We start from the raw sequence: 27,162 nt of genomic DNA, 5'->3' as shown, positions 1-27,162 counted from the left end.
TGGAGGTCCTTGCTTTGGTGCAAATGTCCGCTTACAAGCTGGCTGTCTTTGCAGGTAGTCTCGCAGAGCCTTTCTGTTGTCATGGCCAACTCATAGTGTGTGCCCGCGTGTGTCTTATTTCATGACTTCACCTTACTGCCAGGGAGGAGGAGGTGGCGGCAGTGGTGGTAATGACGCCCTGTAGAGATGAGAGCTTGAAATCAGGTGGAGAGAAGGGGAGGACCGTGGCGGGAATGGAGAAGATGTAAGGCACAGAAGGAATGCGATGGCTCTGTGGTGTGTGCACACATTTCAAGCGAAAGCAGTCCCTGTCCAAAACTCCCCGTTTTGTGACTTTGGTATTTAGCATGCATTTTGCAGTGAACTTCAGAAGAGTCTTTTTTTGGGAGGGGGGAGTGTATTAATGTAGATGCTTGAAGATCTGAACACGAAGCCGTTTCAGTGAGGAAAATTAACTGAGGGTGGCAGCGGCAGATGTTCTAGCTGGCTGATGTTGGCTAACTTGCTGTAGTGGTTGAGAGTGCGCTGGGCCATTGGTACAGAAGGCTGCAGCCAGAGTGTTGACTGGAGTGGGTCGTTGAGGCCATAGACTTATTTCCCCTTATGCTGGCTTCCAGTTTGCTTCCGTGCTCAATTCAAGACCTGACTTTAAAGCCAAACCTCAACATACCTCAGGGATGTCTTCTCCCACATGAACCTTCCCACTGTGGTCATCTTTGGAGGTGCTTCTTTGGTAGTTTCTGCTATCTGAGGTTAACCGTGTGGCAAACTGAGAAAGGGCCTTCTCCTTTGTGGCCTGTGAACTTTGGAATGCTGTCTCTAGGGATATTGCCTGTCTCCCCTGTTGGAGTCTTCTACCAGCAGGTGAAGAAATTTTTGTTTTGTTTTGTCTGGCTTACCCTTGGTAATGGTTATTGGTCCTCCTATTATTGCTTGTTTGTGTGTGTTTTAGTTGAATTTTATAGTTTTAACTGCGACTCCTTGAGCGCTTTCATCAGCGCTGCCTTCGCACCATCCTCAACATCCACTGGAGTGACTTTGTGACCAACACTGAAGTCCTCAAGCGGGCGGAGGTTACCAGCATCGAAGCACTGCTGTTGAAGACGCAGCTGCGCTGGGCAGGGCATATCTCCAGGATGGAAAACCACCGCCTTCCCAAGATTGCCCTGTATGGCGAACTCTCCACCGGCCATCGAAATAGAGGGGCACCAAAGAAGAGGTACAAGGACTCCTTGAAGAAATCCCTTGGCACCTGTCGCATCAACCATCACCAGTGGTCTGACCTAGCCTCAGATCGCAAAGCATGGAGGCACACCATCCACCAGGCTGTTTCTTCTTTTGAGAACGCACGCATAGCTGGTCTTGAGGACAAAAGGAGATTGAGGAAGAATCGCACTGCTACAGCACCAATCCTAAATCAGACTTTTCCCTGCAGCCACTGTGGCCGGACCTGCCTGTCCCGCATTGGTCTTGTCAGCCACCAGCGAGCCTGCAGCAGACGTGGAGTACTGCACCCTTCTTAAATCTTCGCTCGCGAAGTCAAGCCGAGAGAGAGAAATTAAGTGTTTTGGTGTTTTTCTGTTTGCTGCCTGGTGGGCTTTGGGCGGAAAGGCAGCATAAAAACGTTCTAAATGAATCAAATACATCTTTGAGGCCTCGGGCATGTAGGAGCCGTGCTTTGGCCAGGCCTGCGAAACAGAGAGGGGGGGGGATATTTGCCTCCTCTGTCATGAAACAAATGAGATTGGGGGGAGGCATCCACGTTTTCATTTCAGCCGTGCTTTGAACCAAGTTGTCCTGTTGCTGTGGAAGCTTTTACTTGGTGGGTGCGCAGCTCTCACTTCGGGATACTGGTGAGGTCTGGACAGAAGTGGGTCTACAAAATAAAACTGGGTGCTTGCATCCAGTCTCTTGGTGGAAAGGGCCATCGAGTTATAGCTAAGGGTTACGGTGACCCCATAGAGTTTTCAAGGCAAGAGATGCCCAGAGGCGGTTTTACCATTTCCTCCCTTTGCATTGCAAACCTTGGACTTCTTTGGTGGTCTCTGGCCCAAATACTAGGCATGGCTGCCCCTTCTTAGCTTCTGAGATCTGACAAGATTATTGGGCTTGCCAGGGCCCCCCAGATCATGGCACCTCTACAAAGGACTCCTCATAGATGGAACTTTTTTTGTGAGCCTCTCCAGTGGGCAGCCAGATGTTGTGCTTCATGTTCTTAGAATTGCAGTTTCTGGTTTTAGCATTCTGGGGTAAACCAGAAAGTTCTGCATATGGCAGATGGCGAGTGACTTCCAGTGCCGCTCACCCTTAAGGTGGTGGTGCATTTTGTCTGCTGCTCCTCTTGTATTGGTGAGTTGCATTCCACTTCCATTGCATAATTGCATTTACACTTATGTTATATATTTCTTGTGTGGGGGGGGGGGGGCTAGGGAATGGAGCAGGGATCTTTGTAGGGCCTTGAACCCTCACTCTTCTGGCATCTGGGGTTTTGGTTGCTCTAGCCAGGGCGAGCATTTTGTTTTGCAGTTAAGAAGGCTAGAAAGTTGCCTGTTCAAAAATGGCAGCTGGTAACAAGGGGCTGGTGTAGCGGCCTGGTTATTGAGTTGGATGGAGCTGGCAGAGACTTGGGTTCGAACTCTCCCACTCATGAAATGAACTTGGGCCTCTCCCTCTCTCCCCTCGCCCCGTTTCTTTCAGCCTAACCTGCCTCTGTGGGATAGTGGTGAGAATACAATGGAGGCAGGAAGAGCCAAGTATACTACTGAGCTCCTTGGGGAAAGGGTAGGTCAGAAGTGTAGTAAATTCTCAGGAAGCAAAATCATGTGCTTCAAGGGCATTGTGGCATCTGCAGAATTCTTGCTGTGCTCTGCTTCTTCTGTGCCCTGTACCAACTGGCATAATGCTGCTGCCATTTCCTTCCTGCCTTCCTTTCTTAGAGGCTGATAAATGTCCTGGCTTCTGCGTAGGGCCTGCCCTGTTTTGCATCACTCATTCCGAGTCCAGTTTTTAAACTTCCTTTGTGTAGATTTAGGACGTTTGTTGTTTGAGCCAGAGCATGGCAATGTCCTCCTGAAAGATGAAGCGATGTTTTTCCTCACTGCCCCGTCTTTCTGCCAAATGTCTTGGTCATCTAACTGCCACCCCCAGTGCTTCAGCTTTGATATATTCCGAGGTCACAGCTGTTTAATAAAATGCTAATATTCTGTTTTTCAAAATTGCTGGTGACGTCTGAGAAGTGCCCCTGGCTAAAAAGTGCAATTAGGTAAGCCTTGCTAAAACAAAAACACGGACGAGTGCATGCAAAAAGCTGCAGTTTCTCCACTGAAACTAATTCACGATATTCAATTGTGAGGGCAATGAAAGCAGACGTAATACAAGTTTATGATATTAAAAAAATTAGGCCTGATACCAGAGAGAACTTTCTCCCTATTCCATAACACTACAATTTGGGGTTGTCCAGTGAAGCTTACTGTGTTGGACTAGGAGAGACCCAGGTTGGACTATTGCGTTGGACTGGGGAGACCCCGGTATAGGCCCCTTACTCATCTATGAAGTTCATTGTGTAAGCTCCCCCGTAGAATTGCAGTTGATTCATGGCGACCCCGATGGGGTTTTCAAGGCAAGAGATGTCAAGAGGTGGTTTAAGGTTGCCTCTGCGTAGCAACCTTGGCCTTCCTTGGTGGTCTCCCTTCCAAGGACTAATCTGGACCAACCCTGCTTAGCTTATGAGGAGAGCTGGTGAAATTGGGCTAGCCTGGGCCACCCAAGTCAGAGCCTGCCAAGTTTACCTCATAGGGTTGCTGTGAGGTAAAAATGGAGGAGAGACTAACAGCGTCTGTCCATTTAAGTTCTTGAAGGAAGGTGAAAATGCAGTGGTGTTAGGGTGCAGCTGTGAAGGCATTAGAAGTGGTTGGTTGCTCTAAATTTTTCCCCTCTGCAGTGTTCAGTAATCTACAAAGTGCAGCTGACCTTGGTAGCCAGCATTTGGCTTCTGCTTGCAAGCTGCAAAATCCAATCCCACCCCGACATTGTCTGTGACAAACGGAATGATTCCTAGACCAGTGGGATCTTACAATAACAGAAGCATAGAATCATAGAGTTGGAAGGGACCTCCAGGGTCATCTAGTCCAGTTCACAAGGCAGGAATTTCACAAATACCACCCCCCCCCCTCACATATATACCCAGTGACTCTTGTTCCCGGCCCAGAAGATGGCAAGAGCCTCCAGGATCCCTGGCCAAAGTGGCCTGGAGAAAAATTGCTGACTGAGCCCAAAGTGGCAATCAGCATTTCTTTGGATGTGTAAGAAAGGGCCACGAGAACTAAGCCCTAATGCAATCCTTCCTACCCTCCTTCTCATGATTGAATCAGCCTTGCTGTCAGATGGCCATCTAGCCTCTGTTTAAAAACCTCCAAAGGAAGGAGAGCCCACCACCTCCCTAGGAAGCCTGTTCCATCGAGGATCCATGCTGTCAGGAAGTTCTTTCTAGTGTTTCGCTGAAAGCTTAGCCAAAAACGAAAGGAAAACAGTTATTCAAATGTGAAGGAATTAAATTTGCTGTCTTAAATGCTTGTTATTGTCAGGCTTAATCGGAATTATTAACCATGTAGAATGAGCTTTGCATTTTTAAAGTTTTGATTGATTTTGTAGCTTTGCCCTTTCAGGGGTTTTTTGATAGCAAATGTGTCACTTGTATGACGTAGGGAATTCCTTTTTCAGAATGGGAAGAAATTTGGTCCAGTTGTAACGTCTTTACATTTGAACTTTTGTTTATCCTGGAAAATGTGAATTCCGAGCAGTATTTTGAGCTTGTTGTAAACACTTTATTTGCTGTGAAAAGGACCACTGTGGTATTTAGTTTAAATTCTTGTTCGCTAGAGTTTGTTACAAAACTGAAGAGGTTCCAAGAATCAGGAGCTCTGTGGCAAAGACTGGCACATTTTGGGTGGCAAGTGTTCATATACAGTCAGCTTTTTGGGATTTGTGTGTGTGTGTGTGAGGGGTGATTGTTTAGGGGAAGAGCAAATACCAGATTCTCAGGTTCATGCACTGTTGTATCTGAGTAAAAGGATCTCTTGTAGCTGGGTCTGGAACCATTTATGGGTCAACTGATCCTGAAAGTAGATCATGCTGGCTAGACTAATATGCTGTCTTGGTATAAGACAGCTTCATAAGTCCAAGGCTGCAATCCTGTGCACAGTTACTTGGGATTAGTACCCAGTGGTACTTTGTTCTGTGTAAATATGCAGGTAATTGGACTGAACTTCCTGTCCAGTGGATGTGAACAAGTGTTTCTGTAGACATCAGTAATAGATAAGCACAAAAAGGGTTTTTTGTCCTGTTTCTTTTTACCTTCTCTTCACGGAGATCAGTCAGGATGGAAAGGGAAGCAGAAAGGGACCCTAAAGAGCTGGATTTGTTTTGAGGCACAGAACAGCTTGAAGGAAAGTTTTTAGAGTAAGGACTCTCTTAAAGGGACAATGCACCAAAGGCCTTTGTCTGAAAAGGCAGCTGCTGGAAGGGAAATCTTCCTTGCCATGGGTGATCGGATGAGTGCTTTCGTGGAGCACTGGCTGTGTAACTTCAGTTGCACCTATGTTCTTGTCCTGGGAGAAGCGTGGCAGAAATGTGTTCTGGGAATGTCTTGGGCAAAAGTGTAATTAGCCAAATATTTTTTGTTAAATGGGAGCGATTCAAGGGGTGCTTGGGGGAAAAAAGCTGTGGTTTGCCTTTTTTCTGGTGTCAGTCTTAATGAGGATTGAGGATTGAATAGGTAAAGTCTCTTTGGTGTGTGTTCATGTGGGGGAAGCAGCCAGGTTGTAGCTAATTACAGTCCACATAACTAATAAGCATCCCATCTGTTATCCAGAAGACAAATGCCATAGCAGAAGGGGTTGGTGGTTCTGGAAGAGGGCAGAATTTCTCCGACATGCATGCCATGTCTGGTTATTTTAGTGCATCGTGTAGAACTTGATTCCATGCTACTTAGAGGACGGAGCCTTATGGAGAGACTCTGCTCGACATTGTGGCATACTGGCAAAAGAATTCTGAGATAGCATTTGTGTGAAAAGAAGCCTTTCTCCAAAGGTTCCAGAAAATGAAATGCGACTTCATATAGTTCTGCAGCTGAGATGGTATTCATGGCTGCAAGATAAATCAAGATGGGCAGCTGTGTGAGTGTGCAGCAGTAGAAAAGAGCAAGAGTCCAGTAGCAGCTTAAAGACAACAAACTTTGAGCTTTTGTGAGTCACTGCTCACTTCTTCAAGAAGTATTTTAATGTTGTACACAGGGCTTTTTGGGAGCAGGAACGCACAGGAATACTGTTCTGACTGGCTTGGCATTGGGGAGTGTGGCCTAATATGCAAATGAGCCTTTCCTACATAAAAGTCCTGCGCAAAAACAATGGTTATGGCAGGGGTGTGTGGTCTAATATACAGATGAGTTCCAACTGGGTTTTTCCTACCAAAAAAGACCTGGTTGTACAACAAAATATTTAGATGCAAAATGATAGCACACTGACATTGATCGATTGATTTTAGTTGTTTTAATTATGTAAATTATTATGTATTTAATTTTTAGACCCTACTGTTAGAATTTCTGTGTTGTGAGCCGCCCTGAGCCCGCCTCGGTGGGGTAGGGCGGGATATAAATCAAATAAAATGAAAATGAAATGAAATGATAAATAAGCTTTGTATTTATGCTGTGAAATGCTGGGAGACACAACAATAAAATCATTGCTGAAAATACTAGAAGTCATGGTGACTTGGTACCTGGGATCTGTTGAGTCATCCCTTGTGGTCTTTAGAATCTTCCCATTCTGTTGTCTCCGGAGTCCCGGGACTTGGAACCTTTTGCATTCCCTTGCCAAATGAAAATTCTCTCTTGTTTTCTGTACTGGCCCTATGAACAGCCCTGTTGCTGCTGATGTCATTTTTTTGTATACACGGAAGTGCATTTAAAAGCAATAACCTGTGAATTATGATCTTATTGGATACAGAAGTAGGGAGATGTATAGACTAGAACTGTAGTGTGTGTTTGGAATTGTAGTGTGTATTTATCTCTGTGTATGTGTGCACACGCTGTGGGCTGCTCTACTGTAACCAGCCACATGCCAAAGAGGAGAATTTGTGGAAAGCAAAGCATCTTTGCAGGAGGCCTAATAAAGGAGCTTTACCTTGGCAAAGCCTCACTAACTTCCAGCTACTCAAGGATTAGGAGATCATAAGAGGCTGGGATTGTAATAAAAAGTTCGTTTAGAGCTTCCCTCTCCCCTCCTTGTCCCTCTGCAGTTCCTGGAGGAAACTGGTAGAAATCTGCCACACATGCTGAAGTTCTCAAGCTTGGAAGTTCTCGACTTGGCCTCGTACCGTCAGGATGTGAGGCTTTGCAGTTCCTTTTTATTGTGGAGGATTGTATGGTGCTTCTCCTTCCTTTCTTTTTGGGGCACAAGAAGCTGTCGTGACTAAGGGCAAGAGTTTGGAATACGCAAGTGCACGCTTAGGTTTCTGGGAGATGGCGAGATGAAAAGTCCAGTTGTTGCCCGAAGGCGGCAAGCCTTTAGTGCGGACATAACTATTTGGCTGATCGCTTCTAGCGAGCGAGACTCTCTTCCAGGTAGCCAACTCAAAGTTTGAGTCTAGTGGCACCTTAAGACAAAGTTTAATTCTGGATTTAAGCTTTCGTGTGTGCTCAGAATTAAACTTGGTTGGTCTTAAAGGCGCTACTGGACTCAGACGTTGTTTTTGCGTGCACAAAGATAGTTACAAAGGGTAGCTGCCTTGGTTAACAGCGGAAGAGCTAGATGTGAGTCCTGCGGCAGTTTAGGGCCCAACTAGATTTTTATGGTGTAAACTCTCAAGATCTACATCAGATACAAGTTAATTGTATCTTGACACTCAAAAGCCTGTGCCCTGAAAAATTATTTGGATCGCTGCAATTTAGGTTGCTAATGTCCAGGCTTGATTTTCTTTTTCTGTGCCATGTTGGCTGTCTGCAAACAAGACCTCAGGAGCAGATCGTGAGCTGAAAATCACATGCTCTGTGTGTGAGAAAGAGAGATGCTAAGGCCTTGAGAGTTGGAGTCTTGGGTCTCAAAAAGATCCCGGGTAGCTTGCACAGATAATTCACCATAGCTTTGGATGGACTTGAGGTTAACCTTCTTATGATCGAGCTGGGTAGCAATGGACCATCGGTCTCTGAGGACGTGTGTAATATCTCTGTCTCTCCGTCCAACATCTGAGTCATAGGAAAGTGCTTAAAGGAAATCACCAGTGAGTTCTAATGTCTCTCCCCGCCCCCCTTTCGCTTTCCCCTCTTGCTAAACCATCCCAGCTGGCACTTCTGTAGGGGAGCATCTTCTGAAGCATTCCCACGATCCCAGAGTTGAGAATTTGACCTTGCAATTGCGGGCTTGGTGGGTTTGTTAAAAAGATGCGTAAGAAGAAGCCGTGGGAGGCAATGACAATATGTGGTCAGAAGGATCCCCTTTCTGAGGTTAGCAGCTAGAGTTGCGTGTTCGTCAGCCAATCTAAATAGCAGGGCCCCCCCTCCCCTGTGGAGAAGCAAAGAGGAGAGAGTGAAATAGATTCCTGCCTCTGTACTAAAACAAAAGAGCTAAACTTCTGCATAGCAAATAGCTTCTATTAGTGTGCTGATGTGTTACTCTGTTCAGCTCTGCATTAGTTTCATGATGCCTTTCCATTCCACAGTACCTTCAAACACTTGTGGTGGGGTGGTGGTGCTGGAAGTCCTTGGGTGGCCCTGAAAATGGGTCTGGAAAAGCCCCTAGCCCACAAAATCACTGACTGCTCACAAGTAGTGAAGTTTTGTGGCACTCTGAGAATAAAAAAAAAACAATTAAGCAAACTCTTCAGTTTCCAACAATGTACTTGCTTGCTCCTTAACCTGGAAGAAGCTCTTCTTTGTCTCCTTTGAGTAGATATTGTGGGTCTGCTTTGGTGGGCACTGTGCAGAAAAGGCTTGATGGTTCTCTGTAAGAATAGTGTCCAGACTAACAAAGGGGCTGCAAGCTCAGTCCTTTGCAGACAGAAGGTCCCAAGTTCTGTCCCCAGAAGATCTCAGGAACAGGTGTTGTAGGAGTTCTTTTCTGTCTGGGATCCTGGAGAGCCAGGCGATATTGAGCTAGATGGATTAGTGATGTGACTAGGCATTAGGCAGCTTTATATGTTCGGCAATGAAAGAACAGAGGGCAGAAGAACATTACAGGACAGTGACCCTGTGGCATGTCTTCTGGGAGGGCAGGAGCAGAGGGAAAGCTGGATCTTGGCTTGCTGGCTGGCTGTTCTTTAATGGCGGCCCTGTGTTCACTCCTAAGAACAATACTCGGTGGCAGCCGCTAAGTGTGTTTCCTTGTTGCTCGTCTCCTTGACCTGTTACCCCAGACCCAGGGTAATGCTTCATCAGCTACACTTGAGGACCGGTATGCAAGAGGATGGCTACCTGCTACTTGTCTTTGGGATCCAAGACCATATAAACAGGATTCTTGCCTCTCACAGTAGTGATCTGCGTACTCCACTGTTTTGGTGGTCTGTCACCGATCCAAGAAAGTCAGGGAAGGTGTTGCTTGGGTAGGTGGGAGTTAGCGCGGGACAATTAACATCTTTGCCTTGAGTGTGTGAGCTCCTTGGGTAGTGGTGTACTGAGAACAACCTCCTCCCCCTTTTTGCCTTTGCAGTGTTTCCATGTCGTGGCCAATGTACGTAAGAACAAACTCTTGGCTCCCTTAGACTTGATTTGGTGCCTGGTGGCCCACATCTTTGTAAGAAGAAGAAGACAACATTGGATTTATATTCCACCCTCCACTTAAGAGTCTCCGAGTGGCTCACAATCTCCTTTATCTCCCTCCCCCACAACAGACACCCTGTGAGGTGAGTGGGGCTGAGAGGACTCTCACAGCAGCTGCCCTTTCAAGGACAACCTCTGCCAGAGCTATGGCTGACCCAAGGCCATGCCAGCAACTGCAAGTGGAGGAGTTGGGAATCAAACTCGGTTCTCTCAGATAAGAGTCGGCACACACCAAACTGGCTCTCTCAAGTAATCCAGAATTTTGGTTGCCATGACTCTTCTCTGCTCCTCTCCCCCCCATTCCCTCCCCCATTGGCAAGTGTAAAGTCTTGACTGATGTGACGATTTGGAGAGCAAGTACCGCTTCACTTGCCCATGAAGGGATTCTGTCCTTTTTGTACTGCACCGCGGGTACCCAGAAACCAGCATAGCCTGCAAAAACCCCCGTTATTTCTCTGGGATTGGGAGGAGGCTCTGCTCTCTCATGTTGCCCTCTTGCCAGACAAAAAAGATTCCTGTTCTTGCGGCAGGTAGTTAAGTGTGCTCAGTGAACCCAGGCTTGTAAGAATGCGCTGCAGAGGAGTGTTGGTCGAGGAGCAAAGAATCTCTTCTGGGCAGCTGGGCAGGACTTGTAGGTTACTGTGTGAGAGAGAAGGCAGCAGTTGGGGTGCATTTTCCCCCTCAAGGAAGACCCCTCTCCGTTGGGTCAGCCTCCAAGTCTTCCATTGTCTGCCTGGGAGTTTGCAAGCATGGCGCGCCGTGGCAGTGCTGTGACCTCTGAAGAATTCATACCAGAGATTCTGTCCAGGGCTAGCATTTCAGGCTCCTGCAAAGCAGGAAGCGCTGACACTGTTGGCCAGTGATGGATGGTGCCCTGCGTGTTCTTGGCTCCTGACAGCGGCGGTGCTGAGAACACTGTGCAAAAGGGCTTGGAACAGGCCATCCTTCAGGGGCCTGGGGCTCTTCCCCATTGAGTGGGGAGAGGGGGCACATGCAGATGACACATTCCAGAACTTCTTTCCTGCAGTGCATGCTTCTCTTTCCTCAGCCAAGGCCTTTGCTTTCTGCATGTTTTTTGCTCAGTCTTCAGCCATAAATATGGCAGCCCTGTTTTTCCTGTTTCTGGAGAGCCAGTTTTGTGTAGTGGTTAAGTGTATGGACTCTTATCTGGGAGAACCAGGTTTGATTCCCCACTCCTCCACTTGCAGTTGCTGGAATGGCCTTGGGTCAGCCATAGTGGCGAAGTGAGCAGACTCTTATCTGGGAGAACCGGGTTTGATTCCCCACTCCTCCACTTGCAGCTGCTGGAATGGCCTTGGGTCAGCCATAGTGGTTAAGTGTATGGACTCTTATCTGAGAGAACCAGGTTTGATTCCCCCCTCCTCCCCTTGCAGCTGCTGGAATGGCCTTGGGTCAGCCATAGTGGTTAAGTGTATGGACTCTTATCTGGGAGAACCAGGTTTGATTCCCCACTCCTCCACTTGCAGCTGCTGGAATGGCCTTGGGTCAGCCATAGTGGTTAAGTGTATGGACTCTTATCTGAGAGAACCAGGTTTGATTCCCCACTCCTCCACTTGCAGCTGCTGGAATGGCCTTGGGTCAGCCATAGTGGTTAAGTGAGCAAACTCTTATCTGGGAGAACCGGGTTTGATTCTCCCCTCCTCCACATGCACCTGCTAACATGGCCTTGGGTCAGCCATAGCTCTGGCAGAGGTTGTCCTTGAAAGGGCAGCTGCTGTGAGAGCCCTCTCCAGCCCCACCCACCTCACAGGGTGTCTGTTGTGGGGAGAGGAAGGTCAAGGAGATTGTGAGCCGCTCTGAGACTCTTCGTAGTGGAGGGTGGGATATTATTCCAATATCATCTTCTTCTTAAGGTCCCCTGGAATCATTTTGGGGGTGCCACGACAGACTTGTGTTCATGCACTTCTGCTTAAGAACCAGGAGAACAAACGTAGAGTCCAGTGGCTGCCCACCTAGATCTGCTTAAGAACCAGTTACAGCGAGTCCACAAGGGAGGCTGGGAGAACGTCATGATGCTGTCCTGTTCAAGACGGTGCCTGTACCTCTGTCACTGTGATCATCCTTCATAGCAGGAGTAGGGGTACTGGATTTCCAGGAAACGGCAGGTGTTTGTCAAAGGTGACACTGTTGGGCTAGCCTCTCAAAGCGAAGTAGAGGGCTTATAATACTTTGGGTAGGTCTTTAGGTAGGAATTGCAAAGTTACTGAGCAGCCAACAAAACTACTTCTTGATGTGTCTTGATTAGTGGATTTCCGTACAGGTGAGAGGTTGCCTGTGTCACCAGATATGTGCTTAAATGTGATTTATCCTTGGGGTGTGCACACAACACTGGGGTGGGCCTGTATGTCAGTGACAGGATGCGTGAAGACCCACACTGTTGATCTTGGGTTGCCATTGTTGGGGGTAGACCCTCTGTCCTGAGATCCATGAGGAAGAGTTTATGATGCTGAATAAGGCAGCCTTACGTGTTTGTATGCTGTTTCTTGTGAGTGTTTCACATGATGTCTCTTTTTTTCCCCAGAGTGACCAGCAGCTGGATTGTGCCTTGGATTTGATGAGGCGTCTGCCTCCCCAGCAGATTGAGAAGAACCTCAGCGATCTGATCGATTTGGTGAGTGCAATATACTCTGAACTAGCAACATTTTCTGAAATGTTTTTTAATTAAATTCGGACGTTGTTTTCAAATCACGGCAGGTGCTAATTTTGCTTCAGGAGTGGACCAAAGTCATGGTCTGGTTTCCCATATATGCAGCCCTAGTTTACAGCTGCTTGTCTGCTTTTGCTGTTCTCCTTGTGCTCAGCACTCGGTTCTTTGGGTCCAGCAGACTCCAGAACTGAAGCTGACACTGTGGCTGTGGTTTGCCAGATACTGTGTCAAACCACAGCTAGCTGAAATCATGGTTTGCCAATCAGGAGCCTAGGCTGCTTACAAGTTACGGTTTGACAGTTTGGACATTGTGCTAAAGCAGGAGTGGCCAAACTGTGGCTCGGGAGTCCCATGTGACTCTTCCATACATATTGTGAGGCTCTTGAAGCCCCCACCACTCCATCGGCTATCGTAGAGAAGGTATTAGTCTCTTTAAATCTTCTCCAAGGCAGCCAGTGGCTTGGAGAATGCATTTAAAAGTTCTTTTCCTCCCACTTCCTTCCTTCCTTCCTTCCTTCCTTCCTTCCTTCCTTCCTTCCTTCCTTCCTTCCTTCCTTCCTTCCTTCCTTCCTTCCTTCCTTCCTTCCTTCCTTCCTTCCTTCCTTCCTTCCTTCCTTCCTTCCTTCCTTCCTTCCTTCCTTCCTTCCTTCCTCCCTCCCTCCCTCCCTCCCTGTGGCTCTCAACCATCTGATGTTCATGCCTTGCGACTCTCAAACATCTGACGTTTATTCTATGTGGCTCCTCCCTCCCTCCCTCCCTTCTTGTGGCTCCTCCCTTCCTTCCTTCCTCCCTCCCTCCCTCCCTCCGACATCATGTCTTGTAGCTCTCAAACATCTGACATTTATTGTGTGTGGCTCTTACATGAAGCAAGTTTGGCTACACCTGTGCTAAACCGGTTAAAGAATATTTGTGATGGTGTAGGGCAGCCTGGGAATATCTCAATTGGTATGAACCTGGTAGAATGTTGAGCTTGTGTGCTCACTGCTTCCAGGGTGCCAAGACGAAAAATGGAAGGTTACAACTGATAGCTAGCTTCATCATACTCTCTGAGGCGGCCTACTTCCTGGTAGCCAGCATTCTTAACCAGAGCTTAATTCTGATTGGGAAACTTGAGTTGTTAACTTCAGTTTTTTCAATTTGTGTGTCATGACTAATTGGTATGTTTTGGAAAGTTTTCATTAGTCTTAGTGTTCTGCATGAGGGCCCTCACTTCGGGAGGGTGTGGCCTTGACACTTAATAAAGTTCATGTCTGTCTGGAGCAGGAAAAAAAAATTGTTCATGATTTCTGAGTGCAGCCTCTGTGAGCTGAGAGCCTTCTGCTGCCCTCAAAGCGATGGAAAGGCCTATTTCCTCCGTTAAAGTGTTTATTGGAGACTCTTCTACACTCCTTTACCCTTCAAGGTCTCCAAAGTAAAAAGCAAAAACTGCAGAGGCAAAAAAATTCAAATCATTTAAAATACAGAATAAATGCCAAATAGGTAGAACAATAAATAAAAAAGCAGCCAGAGATCAAATAATGGCTACGTTTGTCATCCATTAAAAGCTTTAAAAGGTGAGTAGGAGCCTTTTCCTGGCTTTTAAATGTTAATGCCTCATGAAGCTGTCTAGGGAGGACATTCTGTAGGTGGCACAACATCCAAAAAGGTCCTTTCTCTCTTCTTCAAATTTCCCTACCCTCTGGGGTACCCTGATCCTAACAAGAGGTTATTGATGGAATTTTGCTGCTCTCACAAAGTTGTGTGCTGGACCATGGTCCAAAGCAAGAGAAGAAGAGAGGAGAGGAAATTGGATTTATATCCTGCCCTTCTCTTGGAGTCTCAGAGTGGCTCACAGTCTCCTTTCCCTTCCCCTCTCCACAACAGGCACCATGTGAAGTAGGCAGGGCTGAGAGAGCTCTGACAGAAACTGCTCTTGAGCAGAACAGCTCTGACAGAGTTATGACTGGCCCAAGGTCACCCCTCTGGCTGCATGTGGAGGAGTGGGGAATCAAACCTGGTTCTCCCAGATAAGAGTCTGTGCTCTTAACCACTACTCCAAACTGGTTCTCTGACCAAGAGCTGGATGATGGGCTCTGTGAGTCTCGAGGGGGATCCAAATGATGGTTTCTTGTGGCCCTGGGATGGCAGGAAGGGGATGTTCTGTGCCTTGATACCTCTGGAGTCATCATTTGTTTGGTCTTCACTGGAAACTGGTAGACTCTCCCTCTCCTCCTCCCAACGTGGTGTAAAAGATGTAAAGAACCACCCGAGCCAGTTCAGCATCTTGTGCCAAATGTGAGGCAGACAGACATGCTGTTATATAGGTTATTACAAGGCACAACAAATCCTGGATGCCAGGGTGGCATGGTGCCTAGAAATTTTGTTGTGGTGCATAATATTTTTGTCAGTCATTTATTGTAAAGATCCCAGCTAAGCTGTCCTCCTGGTGATTCTCCGTAGAAGTAAAAGTTTAATTAGGTGAGGGATAAAGGTTGGCTTTTTGTTGTGATGACAACAAGGGTTAAATCGTATTTATTCATACCCTGCAATGTTTTTGTTACGGCTTTAAACAATGACCAAACTGAAGGGTTAGGTTTTCTGGTAGCCATAAGGAGAGAGCAGGGTCATTAAAAAAGAAAACCCGGAAGCTTGAAAATAACTCTCGGCTCTTGAATTTTTGGAGCTGCTCGGGGAATGCACTGCCAAGAGGGCCTCTGCCCTGTGTTCTGTGTGGGGCGCCCAGAAAGGCCGAAAGTTTGATTGCCGCCACCTCTTTTCCCAGTTAAGCCCCACCCCTCCCCTCAGACCTTGGAGCCAGTGCTGAACTGGTGGCGCCCAATGAAGCAGCCTGTATTCCAGCCGCTTAGTGTCGGCTGAGGAGTTGAGCTTGTCCAGCCCTGTGGTGCAGAGTGTTAAAGCTGCAGTACTGCAGTCCTAAGCTCTGCTCACGACCTGAGTTCAATCCCCGGTGGAAGCTGGGTTTTCAGGTAGCTGGCTCGAGGTCGACTCAGGCTTCCATCCTTCCGAGGTCTGTAAAATGAAGACCCAGCTTGAAGTGTAGATGACCGGGGAAGGCAATGGCAAACCACCCCGTCCAAAGTCTGCCGTGAAAACGTTGTAAAAGCAGCGTCACCCCAGAGTTGGAAACGACTGGCGCTTGCACAGGGGACCGTTCCTTTTCCTTGAAGAAAACTTGTCAAGGCCATCCTTGTCGGCCCCACCCCCAGCCGGAGTTGGCCAATCCAGGGGCAGGCTGTGTGCCAGTGCTGCGCTTGCGTGTGAGCCAACCACACCTAATATAATAATAATAATAATAAGCTTTTATTTATATCCCACCCTCCCCGCCGAGGCAGGCTCAGGGCGGCTCACAAGACATGGTGTGTACCATGATTATAATAATACAATTCATAATAAAATGCAATTAATAAATACGGTTAAAAGACAGTTACATAAATATTTTGAAAACCACAATAATTAGAGGTGCTACATTACAGTAATATATATATATATGACTGTAATGTATTACTGTAATGTAATATATTACATTACAGTAATATATACCTGCTGCACCGTCCTGGCTGCAAGCATCAGTAAGGCTGGGAGAGCAGGTTCCCGGGGCTGCCATTGTTACGCTGCTCTGCTTGGCAAAGGCAGGGGAGGCTGGAGCCACTGCAAGCTTGTGTCAGCCGCTGCTCTTCTATAAGTTCTTTCTGCTACATCCATGACTTGTTGTGCCATTGATTCCTGTGCCGTTGGCAAGGCTGGGCCATCTGCTCGGGGAATGCACTGGCAAGAGTGCCTCTGCACTGTGTTCTGTGTGGGGCACCTAGAAAGGCCGAAAGTTTGGTCGCAGCTACCTCTTTTCCCAGTTAAGCCCCCCCCCCTCCCCTCAGACCTTGGAGCCAGCGCTGAACTGGTGGCGCCCAATGAAGCTGCCCTTATTCCAGCCGCTTAGTGTCGGCCGAGGAGTTGAGCTTGTGATATTCAGTTTTGCTGACAGCAGCAGGGGAGAAGAGCGTCCCAACTTGAACGTGACACGAAAGGGCCTGGTGGGGAGGCCGGTGGAGGCCCTCTCTGGGTCACTGCCCTTCATCTGCCCCAACCACTTCCTCGGTTCATTAGCGGGGTGGCGTGGCTCGCCCTCTCACCCGCCGCTCTCCTTGCTGCTTCAGGCTGCCGGGCTGGTAATTAGAGTTCATTAGAGCCCTTGTCAGTCAGCAGCCTCCCCGAAAGGAGCGGAGTCGTGGGCGCTGGTAATTCACCTTGGCATGAAACGCTCCGCTCAGAACTAAGTGACAAATTGTTCACAAATGGGCAGCTCAGAGCCTGTCGACGCATGTGAGAATTTTAGAAATCGTGGCGCCGAGGTGGGAGTTGGGGGGAGTCTGGAGGCAGATGCCTCGAAGGAAATGGGTGAAAGCAGAGTGCCCATGGAAAGCCTGCTTCACTGCAGCTTGGGCATGGCTGGTGGCTGTGGTGTCACACCCCCTCTCTTTTAGGAGCGAGGGCTCCTCAGTTTGTACAGAACTGTTTTATTGTGTTTTTTTTCCTTAAATGGATTTTAATTTATTGAATCTAATCCAATACAAAGGGAGCAAAGGGAAAATAAAAAAAATTATAAATCTAACATACAAGAATCCTATTTATTTATTTATGTTATATTTATATCCCACCCGTTCTGTACAGACGCAAGGCGACTAACAGCATAAAATAGACCAGGGGTGGCCCATGGTAGCTCTCCAGATGTTTTCTGCCTACAACTCCCATCAGCCCCAGCCAGCAGCCGTGCTGGCTGGGGCTGATGGGAGTTGTAGGCAGAAAACATCTGGAGAGCTACCGTTGGCCGCCCCTGAAATACAGTAAACAAAAACAATATTAAAACAAGAAAACAATCAGATAAACGACAACGGTGCTACTTCAGGCGGATCATGTAATATTTTCTTTCTCGCGCGCGCAGATCCTGGGCAGTTAGTAATAAAAGCGCTAGGGATCCAGATGCGGCGGCAGCCCTCTCCCGTTCGATGTTATATGCCATCCGAAACAGTTCAGTCTTGCAGGCCCTGTGGAACTGTGATAAATCCTGCAGGGCCCTGATGACTTCTTAAGGGTGCTCCAAAGTATTGGGGCCGCAACCGAAAAGGCTCTTGCTCTGATGGAGATGAGCCACCAGAGATCATTGGGTGCATATAACGTACAATTTACAAAAAATAATACATAATATGCTAGGTATTAAGAAGTAGCCTACCATTCATTCTATTAGGCAAAAAGGCAAAGAATTCCAAAACCGGGGCCCAAAGCAAATCATAATCTATAGCCAAATCAGTATCATTTTCGAAGAAAGGGTTATCCATTGCCTTTCCCATTACATACTGATCCCATAATTTATCATACCACATTTCAATCGTGGGGGTTTCCAATTTTTAGCAGTTGTCATACAAGCTATCGCCAACATTGTCGAGATTAGAGATTTCTACGGAATTGTTTAATAACCATTATTTGGAGCATTGCTTTGTGTGTATTTTGTTTGTGCATGTTCAAACCTGGGAGTCACGGCAACTTCTGGTGCCCCCTACTGGGGGCATGGAGGACATTCAGAGGAGTGGCTTTTTGCAGCCTGCCGCTGCCTCCCAGCCCTGGTATTCCACGGAGGTCTCCCATCCTTGCCCAAGTCAGCCCTGCTTGGCTTCTGAGATCCAGGTCTGGGCTGGAGCTTCACTTTTTTAGTGACTCAAATACAACCTGCCTGGCCTGAAAAAGAATTTTTTTTATATTGATATAGCTATAGTTTTATATGTGGGTTAGTATAATTTTGACCACTGAAGGCCTTCGGAGTTGGGTCCTTTGGTTAATGTACACGTGTAACCACTATTGTGATTCTCTGCTACTGGGTATGAAACTTCATCTTGTTGCTGAATACCAAGATCTGAGTTTTGAACGGTACCCTATATATGTCGTTCTTAATTCTAAGATTCTGTGCGCTGCGCAATAAAGAGTTGCTCAGCCTTTCGGTTCCTGACTTGATTTTCAGGTTGGGTTCTTCCCCCCCCCCCTCCACTACCCCTTTGCTGTTCTCTGTAAACAGCTTTGCCCCACCCCAGCCTGATAGTGCCCCTTCCTTTTCTCCCATCTGAGGGAAAGTGTGCCACTAGTTTGTGGGTAAGGCAGGGAGAAAGTGTCCCTCTTGTGGGAGGCGCTTCTGCCCTCGCCATCCACCAAACTGCAAGCCACCCTCTGCCAGTGATTCTCCGTGGGCAAGGCTGACATCACCCCTCCCTTCCGAAGTCAGAATGCCTTTTCTGCTTCCTGTCCTTTCCACCTGGGTCAACAGAAGTCCTTGGGGCCGGGATGCGTTTTGACTGTGAAGCAGCCTTGTGGCTGTCCTCCTCGTGCTTCCTGGTGGGCCCTTTCTCTGGCTCCACCCTACTTGCACTGACTCCAGCCTCAGAAAGGCAGGAATCCCCCAGCAGCTACCTTCTGGGTTACCTTGCTGCCTGCAGGTGTCTTCAGCCTCCTGTCAACTGAGCGCTTTGCTTCTCCTCCCTGGCCAGCTTCACAGGCTCTCCTTTTATACCCCCCTCTCCAGTCCAAGCTCCTTCCTTTCCTACTTTCCCCCCAGCCAATCCCCTTGAGCCAAAACCTGTTTCTTTCCTCCTCCCTCATTCCATATATGTAGCCCTTCCCTCTGTTATCTGCGACATCTGGCCTAACCCCCAGCTAGCCTTTGCTTCACAAGTATAGCTTTTCCCCACTTGGCTCCCCTGAGCTGGAGGATGCTGTGGCTGCGTTCTGACCACTTTGGTGTAGTGGTTAAGTGTGCGGACTCTTATCTGGGAGAACCGGGTTTGATTCCCCACTCCTCCACTTGCACCTGCTGGAATAGCCTTGTGTCAGCCGTAGTGGTTAAGTGCACAGACTCTTACCTGGGACAACCAGGTTTCATTCCCCAGTCCTTCACTTGCAGCTGCTGGAATGGCCTTGGGTCAGCCATACTGGTTAAGTGAGCGGACTCCTATCTGGGAGAACCGGGTTTGATTCCCCACTCCTCCCCTTGCAGCTGCTGGAATGGCCTTGGGTCAGCCATAGTGGTTAAGTGAGCGGACTCTTATCTGGGAGAACCGGGTTTGATTCTCCACTCCTCCACTTGCAGCTGCTGGGGTGGCCTTGGGTCAGCCCTAGTGGTTAAGTGCGTGGACTCTTATCTGGGAGAACCAGGTTTGATTCCCCACTTCTCCACCTGCAGCTGCTGGAATGGCCTTGGGTCAGCCCTAGTGGTTAAATGCACGGACTCTTATCTGGAAGAACCGGGTTTGATTCCCCACTCCTCCACTTGCAGCTGCTGGAATGGCCTTGGGTGAGCCATAGTGGTTAAGTGCATGGACTTTTATCTGGGAGAACCAGGTTTGATTCCCCCTCCTCCACTTGCAGCTGCTCTTGTAGGAGTTGTCCTTGATAGGGAAGCTGCTGTGAGAGCCCGCTCCAGCCCCACCCACGTCACAAGGTGTCTGTTGTGGAGGAGGACAAAGGAGATTGTGAGCCACTCTGAGACTCTGATGTTCAGAGTGGAAGGTGGGGTATAAATCCAATTTCTTCTTCTTTTTCTGAAGGTGAGCTTCCTGGGTGCAAGGCTGCCTCTGCTCCAGAGTCTGAGACCCAGGCATATCTGGACACCCATTTACTAACAGTCCTATGGCCTGTCATAGTTATGGTGTTTGGTAAAATTTGCAGCTGTAGTGGGTGGGGCCAGGAACTCTCCATCCCTCCCCACCTGGCTAGAACTTTAGCTAATATGAGATGTAGGCTGGTACTGGTCAGGCTCCAATTGTGGGTAGGCTTGCTCTGTGCTTTCTACCCACACTTCCATAGGTCAGCCTGTGCTGCCCCGAGTTCCTCAAGAGAAAAAGAGTAGGGATAAAAATGTGACTCAGTGTGGCTTGACACAGCAGTAAATAATGTTCTGGTCATTCTCTGGGCAAAACACACCCCTCCCCATGTTTTCAGCCATTCATGTTAATTTAGTTGAGGGTCAACAAAGGTGGAGAGAGCATTTCTTCCAGGAGCTGGTGTCCTGCAATTGATGGGAACATCTCCCCTCTCTCCCTGCCCCAGGATGGATGTTAAAGCAATTCTTGTTTGCTTGGCAGTTGAAAACTGTCATTTTCTGAGTCACCACTCCACAGCCCTTGAAAACCGATCTTGGAGACATTCCTGTTGCTTTTTAAAAAAAAAAAAAGAAAGAAGAAAAATTATGTTTCCCTTAAATTTTTCAACACGCAAAGTGTGCAACTAACTGTCCACCACAGAAGTCTTTAAGATGTCAGAGGCCCATTTGGGTCTAGTGTTCTGCCCCACCCCAGTTTTCACTCCTCTGCAGAAGATCAAGTGCCATAGGCTTGGCAGGATTGGAAATGTCCCTCTAGCCGGAGGCACCTGACTTTTGGGGACAGCGGAATGGATCTGGTCCACCTGGAAGTTCCCCAGCACAAGCCTCGAGGGAGTGAGCAAGAACTGCACAAAGTGCACAGTGAGGCTGGTACCGGAGATGTGCCAGGTGGGCTGGGCCCAGAGTGTATTTTGGTTGTGTGTTTTGGGCCGTAGTCAGCCCAAGTGGTGTCAGTGGGTGTTCTCTGCTCCACAAGCTTGCATGCATGCTCTCTCTCTCTCGGCTTGACTTCGCGAACGAAGATTTAAGAAGGGTGCAGTAGTCCATGTCTGCTGCAGGCTCGCTGGTGGCTGACAAGACCAATGCGGGACAGGCAGGTCCGGCCACAGTGGCTGCAGGGAAAAGTCTGATTTGGGGTTGGTGCTGTAGCAGTGCGATTCTTCCTCAATCTCCTTTTGTCCTCAAGACCAGCTATGCGTACGTTCTCAAAGGAAGAGACAGCCTGGTGGATGGTGTGCCTCCATGCTTTGCGATCTGAGGCTAGGTCAGACCACTGGTGATGGTTGATGCGACAGGTGCCAAGGGATTTCTTCAAGGAGTCTATGTACCTCTTCTTTGGTGCCCCTCTATTTCGATGGCATGCACTTGACACAAAACACGCCGCTTTTGTGTCTAGAAAACCTGGATTCTGCAATCAGAATGAATCATGCAAATCTGCAGAATTTCCCGTGTTTCTGAGCAGCTGTTGGCCACTGTTTCCACACTTGTCTTCACTGTCCCAGAGGCCTGGGGAGGGATCTTGCTACCCCGAGGGCTTGCAGGTAGTGGGGTTTTTTTTAAAAAGTTCCAAGATGCTCTCTGATCCATGTTCTGTGCTCATAATAATAATAATAATAATAATAATATTTTATTTATATCCCGCCCTCTCCGCCGGAGCGGGCTCAGGGCAGCTAACAACATTTTTATATCATTATACAAAGGTTTAAAACCGCATTAATTTTAAAACATTCCAATTAGCCAAATACAATACAATAAAATTCAGGTGCTAATTCTATTCATAAGATAATGGTGACAGAGGTCACCTAACATCAGTCGCTCAGCCGGCAAAGACCATCCTGAAAAGGGTGGTCTTGCAGGCCCTGCGAAACTGGTCAAGGCTCCGCAGGGCTCGCACTTCTTCCGGGAGCTGGTTCCATAGGTGTGGAGCTGCGATAGAGAAGGCCCGTGTGCGAGTATTTTGTAATTTGGCCTCCTTGGGTCCGGGGATAGTCAGCTGGTTCTTCCCTGCTGACCTCAATGCTCTCTGGGGTTCGTATGGGGAAAGTCGGTCCCTCAGGTAGGCAGGTCCTCGGCCATATAGGGCTTTAAAGGTAATAACCAGCACTTTGTAATGAACCCGGTAGGTGCCTGTGGAGTTTCAGCACATAAATGGTGCTGTACATATCTTAATGAAACGCCTACTCCAGGGTGAGACTATATGGTGAGCAATGTTCCCTCTTAAGTTGCAGAGCTTTGTGAGCGACAATTCTGCTTTGTGAACTCCTGCATCAATTAGTGTCCTCTGGGGCCCTCCTTCCTGAGCGAAGACAAAAATGGGTGAGCCAGAGGCTAAAAAATGGGTGAGCCAGAGGCTAAAAAAGCTTAGAGGGAACACTGATTGTGAGGGGGCATAAACTTTTGTCTGTGTGTGAGCGAGTGAGAGAGAGAGATAGAGAGATTAACTTTGCAGTTTGGATTTCTGGGGCCTGGCAGCAGGGGCAGGCGGGGAAGTAAATATCCGTGCCTGGTGGTGACACTGGATCCAAGTGGGCAGCCGTGTTGGTCTGAAGCAGTAGAACAAAGCAAGTAGGCAAGTGGCACCGTTAAGACTTAAAGGTGCAACTTGTCTACTGCTTTGTGGTGGTGGTGACACTGGAACTGTCTCTCCGTCCGTCCTGATTGAACACTTTGACATGGGGGACGGTGACTGCTGACAGCCCTATGAGTTCAAAAGGGCGGCCTTTATGAACTTGGCGTTCCTTCAGGAAGATACTGAGCGCGTTGGGCATGGAGCACTTTGCTGTGCTTAATGTTTCGAGCAGCCACTGAGACTCCACGCTGAGGATTGCTTGGCCGAGACGAGGGAACTTGGCGCAATTAGCCAATTACCCCTCAGCGTGAGCCAGTTTTCCACTCGGCGAGAATGGATGTAAATGGGAATGTTTTGAGCTTAAGCAAGATTAACGTCGAGACGTTTGGAATTCACTGCCAGGCCTATTTTTTGAACCCGTGGAGGCAGCTAAAGAGGGGCTTGATTGAAATTGGGCTGCAGACAACAGTCTCCGCAAGTGTCTCCCTGAGATGCCTTAATCTCTTCGACATGATCTTGCTTCCAAAACTTTTAATTCCTCCCCTCCACACTTTTGGGGCATTGTGTCGAAGATAACTAATGAAATCCTTCTAAATCTGAACCTCTTGGCATGGAGGGATATAAACCAGAATGCCCATTTCAGAAGGCACTGGAAGGGTCACAGAGATGAGCGCAGCGTGCGTCTGGCTCATAAGAAAGTGTCAGATCCTGGTATCCCTGTTGGTTGAGCCTGAAGTTTACAGAAAATATCCTTCTGGCCAGTGGTGGCATCTGCCCTGAGCCCATCAGGGGAGGGTGGGATATGAATTAGATAGATAGATAGATAGATAGATAGATAGATAGATAGATAGATAGATAGATAGATAGATAGATAGATAGATAGATAGATAGATAGATAGATAGATAGATAGATAGATAGATTGATTGATTTTAGGTGGCTGACGTTGAGTTTGGATGTCAGGGAAGGTTGTATTGACTATCAGGTGAGAGTGGCAACGTGTCTCACATGCCAAAAAGCTTTAGAAGAAGAAGATGACGACATTGGATTTATATTCTGCCCTCCACTCGAGAGTCTCAGAGCGGCTCACAATCTCCTCTACCTTTCTCCCTCACAACAGTTATTGGATTTATATCCCGCCCTCCACTCCGAAGAGTCTCAGAGCAGCTCACAATCTCCTTTACCTTCCTCCCCCACAACAGACACCCTGTGAGGTAGATGAAGATATTGGATTTATATCCCGCCCTCCACTCTGAAGAGTCTCAGAGCGGCTCACAATCTCCTTTACCTTCCTCCCCCACAACAGACACCCTGTGAGGTGGGTGGGGCTGAGAGGGCTCTCACAGCAGCTGCCCTTTCAAGGACAACCTCTGCCAGAGCTACAGCTGACCCAAGGCCGTTCCAGCAGGTGCAAGTGGAGGAGGGGGGAATCAAACCCGGTTCTCCCAGATAAGAGTCCACGCACTTAACCACTACGGCTGACCCAAGGCCATTCCAGCAGGTGCAAGTGGAGGAGTGGGGAATCAAACCCGGTTCTCCCTGATAAGAGTCCGCTCACTTAACCCACTATACCAAACTGGCTCTCATTTTTTAAGCATTTTTTTAAAAAAAGAGTATTAAACTTTGTCCAGGATGCTGGTTGTACAGTTCCCACATACTTCATACGTCAGTGAGAAAACTGTTTCTGGCCTTTGCCGTATCAGGCTGCCACCGGTGAGTGGCATATCTGGAGACTCTCCCACCAGCTGATATGTTAGCAGGGTTTAGCCCAGGTTTCCCCTGGCATGCTGCTCATGGGGCATTTTTCTTTGTGTGTGTGAGCAAGTGTGTGTGTGTGTGAGAGAGAGAGAGTACATGCACCTGGACGTCATGGCAACCTCTGATGACTGACCCCCTACTGGGGGCCTGGAGGGTATTCAGAGAGGTGGTTGAATAAAGCCTGCCCCATCTTCCCGACTGCTGGTCTTTCAAGGAGGTCTCCCATCCAAGTCCTTGCCAGAGTCAACCTTGCTTAGCTTCTGAGGTCTGATGAGATGGGGCTTCCCTGGGCTATCCAGGTCAGGTTGTGTGGGGCATTGCGTTGAGGAGGCGTTGACACTTAACAACCACTTCCCTGCAGTTAAAGTGATGCAGTCTGCATCGTAATGTTCAAGCCTCTCAGGTCTGTAACGGGAGCAGTGCTACTCCCCTGGCTCTCTCTAATGCAAAGCCCAGCCTTGCATGTGAGAAAGCTTTCAAGAGTGCCCTCTGCAGAAATGGCCCAGGTTGTTGGTGATGGCCCGTGCTCCTAGTGCTGTTCCCTGTCAAGTGAGACTTCCGGGGAGTGACGTCCCTGGCAAGCTGTTAGCATGTGGGAGGGTGTTGACAGATGTTTGCTTACATCTGTGTTCTGTCACTGTGATTGGAACACGGAAGGTTAGTTTTTGCAACCCTGTGTGTTTTAGGATTTCCAAGCCATAATAAATGGCAGAGGGGAGGAAAATAAACTGCATAGGTCTTGCGGTGCAGTCCGTTTCTCCTCCCCTTGACGGTGAAGTTTCCAAGCAGTTCTAAGAATGAGCCGGAGGAGTGTAGAAATGCATTCAATCTAGCACTGAATCCAGAGGGTTGCCCCCAAAGTACTCGCAACACTGCTGCAGCGATCGTCGTTGTGTACATGAACCAGAGCCACCCAAGTGTTCCATCATTTCCACAACATCCGTTGGGCCGGCCCTGTTTTCTGCTCGCAAGAAGGGAACTTCAGATGACTCAGTAGAATTATAACAAAACTTTATTAGATGCAGGCCCGAAATGGCAGGCGTCCCGTGCAGGCCAGGGGACAGGTGCCAGTGCGACTTGTTGTGATGGAGCTGCTGGCCGGCTTCCGTTGGCTCTGGCCTTCAAGTGGCTTTCGGGCCGAAGTTGACAGGCTCTGATTTTTCACTTCCATATGGTGACATCAGTCTTGTAAGAATTCAAGTAAGAGCCAGAACTTTTAAAGCCTTGAAATGCAAACTAAACCATCGGATGGCTCTGCTGCCAGAAATCGTATTATAGAAGAAGGCGGCTTGCTTCAGGGCCACATCTTTGGGCCGCTTGTTTGTGGTAGTTTCAGGTGGGACGCCATGTTGACCTGAAGCGATAGAACAAAGTTTGAGTCCAGTGGAACCTTTAAGACCAACAACGCTTAATTCTGGGTTTTAAGCTTTTGTGTCTGAAGGAGCGTGCATGCACACAAAAGTTTAGAAAAAAAAAAGATGACGATGATATTGGATTTTATCCTGCCCTCCACTTCGAATCTCAGAGCAGCTCACAATCTCCTTTATCTTCCTGCCCCACAACAAACACCCTGTGAGGTGGGTGGGACTGAGAGAGCTCTCCCAGAAGCTGCCTTTCAAGGACAAGCTCTGTGATAACTATGGCTGACCCAAGGCCATTCCAGCAGCTGCAAGTGGAGGAGTGGGGAATCAAACCTGGTTCACCCAGATAAGAGTCCGCACACTTAACCACTACACCAAACTGCCCCCACAGTTTGGGTTACGATGACGATGATATTGGATTTTTATCCTGCCCTCCACTTCGAATCTCAGAGCAGCTCACAATCTCCTTTATCTTCCTTCCCCACAAGAATTAAAGTTTGCTGGGCTTAAAGGGTTCCCTTGGACTCAAAAGCTGGTAGTGTTAGATGGAAGTTCCAGCCTAGCGGCTGCAGATTTACCTCTGTGCCCACTTTTGAGTGTGCAATTTTATGTCCTTGGCCTCCTGATTTTTGTCCTTGCTGTTTCCCCTCAGTAAGTGTTGATTGCCTCTGATGCCAGTTTTACATCTCTAACAATGCTATCTTTATGCATTTGTCATTTTGAATGGCCCCTGTGGCAGTTTTGGTATGATAAATGCCATCTTGGACAAATGACATGTATTGATATGCTGCTGGCACAATTCCCTCCATCTCGAGTCTGTAGGACTTCTGTATTGCACAAACTCCTGGGGAAGGGCCTCCTGTGTGTGTGTGTCTCTGAGTTCCCTGGCACTGAAGGATAGAGCACCCGCCCAGTGGCTACTTACATCAAATTTGCTTGATGTAAGTGCCACATAGAATAAATGTCTGATGTTTGAGAGCGGAAGGAAGGGAAGGAAGGAAGGAGAATAGATGGGAAGGGGAAAGGGAGGGAGAGGTGGAAAGGAAGCAACTTTAAATGCATTCTCCAGGCCGCCAGCTGATGAGGTGGTGGGGGTTCAAGAGCGAGTCACATGTGGCTCCCGAACCACAGTTTGACCACCCCTGGTTTAGATGTTGTCATAAACCGTGACCAATACTACTGCTTTCATTAGTCTACCAAATGCAAACAATGCATCCCAGCTTGTCTGCCCCTACCCCCTGGTTTTTTTAACCTCCCTTCAGGAAGTCATCTTCCCTTTACTATGGTCTGTGCTGTCAGGTGGCCAGAATGAGTGGTACTGCTCAACACATTGTGGACTCTCGAATCTGGACATCATCCCAAAT

General features: G+C 48.1%; 1 protein-coding gene across 1 annotated transcript in view; it reads left to right on the top strand.

Annotated features, from left to right (window-relative positions):
• Positions 1 to 27,162, top strand: part of CAPZB (capping actin protein of muscle Z-line subunit beta) — an 80,590-nt gene that overhangs the window by 15,036 nt on the left and 38,392 nt on the right. The window contains 1 exon segment of the mRNA XM_060259188.1: positions 12,348 to 12,437. Coding sequence (XP_060115171.1) covers positions 12,348 to 12,437 — 90 coding nt within the window.

This window comes from Heteronotia binoei, chromosome 18, assembly GCF_032191835.1.
Source record: "Heteronotia binoei isolate CCM8104 ecotype False Entrance Well chromosome 18, APGP_CSIRO_Hbin_v1, whole genome shotgun sequence".
In the NCBI taxonomy this organism is placed as follows: Eukaryota; Metazoa; Chordata; class Lepidosauria; order Squamata; family Gekkonidae; genus Heteronotia; species Heteronotia binoei.
This window is presented reverse-complemented; position numbering and strand designations above follow the sequence as displayed.